Below are 4,960 nucleotides of genomic sequence, written 5' to 3' on the forward strand. Positions count from 1 at the left end.
CTGAGGTTTTGAGACAAAGATTGAATACAAGAGATGAATTAGGGTTTGAGATGAGATGGTACTCGTGAAGATGTTGATGAAGATTGATTCTCCCACAAAAAAGGAAGCATTGGTGATGACGATGGCTAGCATGTGTAAGTGTGTTTGGCTGGTGTCCTTGGCTTCCCTGCAATCTCCTTTTGTTAGTCCATAAAAAAGTACTCACCCGGGACTTCATCCATCAACAACCAATAAAAAATGCAGTGAACATCCCCATGCATGGGTGAGGCTAACTACTTGCTTGGCTCTCTAGCCAGGCTAATTACTTCTCAGGCTACCACTCCCTTCGTTCCTAAATACCCCCCCCCCCCCCCCTTGTTCCTAAATACCCTTTTCGTTACTACCCGGGAGTATAAGACATTTTAGAGATTTTATTAGAGATTACATGTGGAGCGAAATAAATGAATCATTCTAAAACCTAAATACCCCCCCCCCCTTCGTTCCTAAATACCCCCTTCGTTACTACCCGGGAGTATAAGACATTTTAGAGATTTTATTAGAGATTACATGCGGAGCGAAATAAATGAATCATTCTAAAATATGGCTATATACATTCGTATGTAGTTCATAATGAAATCTATAAAATATCTTATATTTAGGAACGGATGGGAGTACATGGCAGGCTACTTTAGGCTTTTCCAGGCAGCAACCAAACGAATCTCAGGCAACTTTCAGGGATGCTTCAGGCCAGCTAAGAATAACGAGGACGCAAACCAAACTAGCCCTATATACAACTACATTGAGCAAATGCCTACTCGAACATAACACAATGCACATAAGGCTGGTCGTAATGGAAGTATCATAAATAGTATCATGCATGCCAACTAGGCATATTTGATGATGTGACATGAAATTAAATGAAAAAAAAGAGGATTGAGTATCATATTATGATACCGTATCATATTAAATGTTGTGCTACTATGTGTCATGCATGGCAATAAATGAACTGTTTTATGATACTAGCACATGATACTACGCATTACGGATGTAGTATCATATGTATGATACTAATATATGATACTCCCCATTACAACCAGGCTAATCAACAAGTCTCTGCCTGGATGAGCGGTGTCCGCAACAAAATCTTGGGGCTGCCTAACCGCACGAGCCAAATTTTTAGAAGATTAAGCTGCAACTTGGAACCACAATGAAATTTTAAAATTACTAAATTTCATAGAATCTCGGTAGAAAAACAGTGATAGAAAAAGAATGCATTTTCTCAACACGCCTCTGGCTGCGCAGCAGCGAACCAAACACACGCCCACGAGATTTTGGGCGTAAATGTGGCCCAGCTATGTTTAAACATCAGTTGAGGACGCTTCAAGCAAAGTAAATTTCACCAAAAATGACTTGACTGCAAGGACCATAAGCACTTGAAACATTCAATGTTAATACTTTTACAGCCACTGATTCATGTCTCCGACAAAACTAATACGGTAGACATATAAGACTTGAAAAGGCACAACAAGACTATTAGAGCTAATGGGTACATAAAAATCTGATCACAAAGCTGTAATATTCGTTTTCAATCTTCCCTTCACTGGATGCTCCATTTCTGCTCCAAGGCACTGCATATTCGATTCAGGCAACAGGCAGCACTGAGAGGGTAACCGCTAACTGCAAGAATAAGGTAATATGTCACTACAGGTCAAAGTAAAAGGGGGTACAATCAAGAAACTAGATGGTGCGGCGATAATACAACTTGAGGCAGAGAATAGCAATATAGATCTAGGCGATACTTGTGAACTCAAACCTAATTGATGGTTTCATGTTCATACAAAAGATGTCGGAAAGAGCTTGCCGCTGATGCTAAAACCACCAAGAATCAGAAGCGTATTTAATCCAAACCAGTAACTACTACTCCCTCTGACCCATAATATAAGTGTTTTTAACACTAGTGTAGTGTCAAAAACGCTCTTATATTATAGGACGGAGGGAGTATAAGTTACAACAAAGGTATCCCAAGCCCAACTTATTCGAGGCAGTTAATTATCGAAATAAAGGAAATCCAGGAATTGGATAGTTTCAGAAAATATGAAAGAGACTAAACCTCATTTAATAGTTAATACCAACAAGAATTTATCTAACACCCATTTGTAAACTCTCAAAAGATCAAAATAACTGAAAAACATACTGATTTAACAAACATATATAGTATCACCCTTATCAGAAGTTTAGGAAGTTCTCAGGACTAGAGTTCTTATTTCAAACAGGGTTACTTACTCTGTATGTAATCATCTGAGTATTCCTTGTCAACCTTTCCATGGGCCATGGCACCAACCTGGAATAATTATGTGCAGACAATATGAGATTATGCACAAGGAAGCAACAGATGATAGAAAACAAATTAGTACAAAATCAAAGCTTTTACAGTTCCACTCACCACAAACACAAGAGGTTCATCATCATTGGACTTAGCAACATAGTCACACAAATTAACTGCCTTCTCCGCACTATATGAAAGGCCTAATGACCAAAAACACATCAATTAGCATCCTTATCTGATCCAGATAGAAGTTCTACTAAATAGATAATTTTCTCACCAATCTTCCGTGTGCCAACAGGTAGATACTGGGTAACAGGATTTTTAATAACATTAAGGAGCTTCTCACGCTTCCCAACTGCCGTGATGCTCAGCTTTTGCAATAACTGTGCTGTGATGTTGTATAACTTGCAGGTCAGCATGGTTCATGAAATATTAGCACTGTACCGAAATACTTATAGTTGGGGAAACTTGTACTAGTTTCCCCCAGCTACAAGTACTTCGGTACAGAGGGAATAAATGACTTAAAAGGTGAAGAACATGCACTACTTCTATTATTTGGAACTTACACATCAAACCACAGAAACGCTTGAACGTCCGTGGCATGCGAACATGAGGCTTGATTTCAAACAACACTCCCTTTTCAGTCCTAACATAAACAGCTTGTAACCTGCCAGCCTTAGTTAGGGGGCTATCAAATATTGCTAGTAGTGCCTGCAAAAAATTTTGGGGCGAAATTCATAACTGTCATACATTGTAGCTATTCAGATACCCAAACAGGGTTCAACAACCAAAAGAGAGGAAACAAATGCTAGTATTCACGTTGACAAACAAATTAAGTTTGGTTCCCTTTGACTTACAACAGGAACTTATGGATGGATAATACTCCCTCTGTCCCAAAAATAAGTGACTCAACTTTGTACTAACTTTAGTACAAAGATGAGTCACTTAATTTGGGACGGAGGGAGTATTACAGTACCCGAAAGAAAATAATAATGACGAAAATTTAGAATACCTGGTGGATGATATCAGGCCTATAATCAGCTGGATTGCGATTCTGCTTCCTTAAATAATTAGCGTGATCATCCGAATTCAAGATTTGCATACCCTATAGAAACAGTTAAAAGAATCAGTAAAACTGACATAAAATAAGGGGCTTTTTGTTTAGGACGAGGTGTAGTCTCTTTAATCAGCAGATGTCTTGTAAGGAATATAGCTGCTCTGGTATAATTAGTTAACACTTGCTCTTTACTGCATCCTAGCAGGTAGCAGCCACTAATTTTCGACCATTGCTACCTAAAGTAGCACATGAATAAACCAGCTATTCGAAGAAATTTATCTAAAGCTGAATTCGACCGCCAAAGGAGAAACAATCGGTCACAGTCAGAAATAAATCACTGATTTATTGGTCCATAGTCCATAGAAGAAGCATACCTTGCCGACTTTGCCGACCTCGAGGCAGGCCCTCTCAAGTACGAAGATAGCGCCCGGCCGCCGCTTACTGTCCAGCGGGCGGGGCACGATGGGGATCCCATCCCCCACCTCCTCGGCAAAGGCCTCTGGCGCCGCCTCCCCCTCCGTCACCTCCTCATTTTCCTTGCCCTCTAGCTCCACCTCCTCGGCGTCGACCGGAGGGGCGCGCGAGGCTTCGCCGCCTTCCAGCTTCCGCTTCTTCTTCCCCTTGACTGCGTACGGCCGCCCCATGTCTTCTTCACGCTTCGCGACGGCTCGGGCTGCGGCCTGCGGGGCTTTGAGTCTAGGGTTTTTCTTCTTCTTTTTTTTCGAGTGGGTGGGGGTTCCTCTTATTATGTGGGCTCAAAAGGGACTGAGCAAAGCAATCGCACAACAACAAACAGAAGCCCATCAGCCACAACCAACCCAAACAGAGAGGCCCATAAACCACAACCAGCCCAACAGAGAAAGTTTGGATTCGTCACGCCCGGCCCAAATCCGAAGGGCTGACCATATGACACTGGAACGGACGGTGCCGACGCTCGCCGGAGGGGAGGTGGGGGCGGCTGCGGCATCTCACAGCACGGTGTGCCGCCGCCCTGGAGCTTGGCAATGGTGTTGGGATCATGGTGCGTCGGCCGGCCGGCCGGGCAGGTGCGGAGCAGTCGGCGGGTGTGACGGTCGGGCATAGCGCTAAGTCTGGCTGCATGCGTACGTAAGATAACCTTTTCTTGTAGTATCAAAATTGGACAGGACGTGATTGTCTCAAGCGCGACAAACTATGAGCCCCTATTTCTGAATTCATCGATTGTGTATTTATTTATTTTCACTCGGAACAAATGGTCCACTGCTAGGTTGGAGCATGTACAGCCGGATTTGGCAAATTTGACTTTTTATATGAATGTGTTCATGAACAATGTTAAAGGATCTTTTATATGGTTGTTGTACATCTATACATCTCAAATACAGAATCTCAAATTCATGAAATGCATGTGCATCGATTATACAACATGAATTGTCTGAATTCAACGGTTCGAAAGAAAGCAAAATAAATCATAATTTAATAATTTGGACATGCAAAAACTAAGAAGCAATGTCCGAGCGTGATGGATAGCTCACTGGCTGGCTGGATCATTTGCGGGACGACATCCATGCCTCCTGCTCCCAGGTCATCCTTGTCTCCTGCTCTTAGGGAATCCTTGCGTC

General features: G+C 42.3%; 1 protein-coding gene across 1 annotated transcript; it reads right to left on the bottom strand.

Moving 5' to 3' along the window:
* Window positions 1-1,369: 1,369 nt before the first annotated feature.
* Window positions 1,370-4,072, bottom strand: LOC123403065 (ribosomal RNA small subunit methyltransferase nep-1-like). The gene is made up of 7 exons (XM_045097037.1): window positions 3,737-4,072; window positions 3,318-3,410; window positions 2,872-3,016; window positions 2,583-2,693; window positions 2,423-2,505; window positions 2,263-2,320; window positions 1,370-1,656 (listed from the first exon to the last, which is right to left on the bottom strand). Exons 1-7 carry the CDS (start codon window positions 4,004-4,006, stop codon window positions 1,577-1,579), a joined length of 840 nt encoding a protein of 279 aa, XP_044952972.1. The 5' UTR covers window positions 4,007-4,072; the 3' UTR covers window positions 1,370-1,576.
* Window positions 4,073-4,960: the final 888 nt, after the last annotated feature.

This window comes from Hordeum vulgare, chromosome 6H (assembly GCF_904849725.1).
Source record: "Hordeum vulgare subsp. vulgare chromosome 6H, MorexV3_pseudomolecules_assembly, whole genome shotgun sequence".
Taxonomy (NCBI): domain Eukaryota; kingdom Viridiplantae; phylum Streptophyta; class Magnoliopsida; order Poales; family Poaceae; genus Hordeum; species Hordeum vulgare.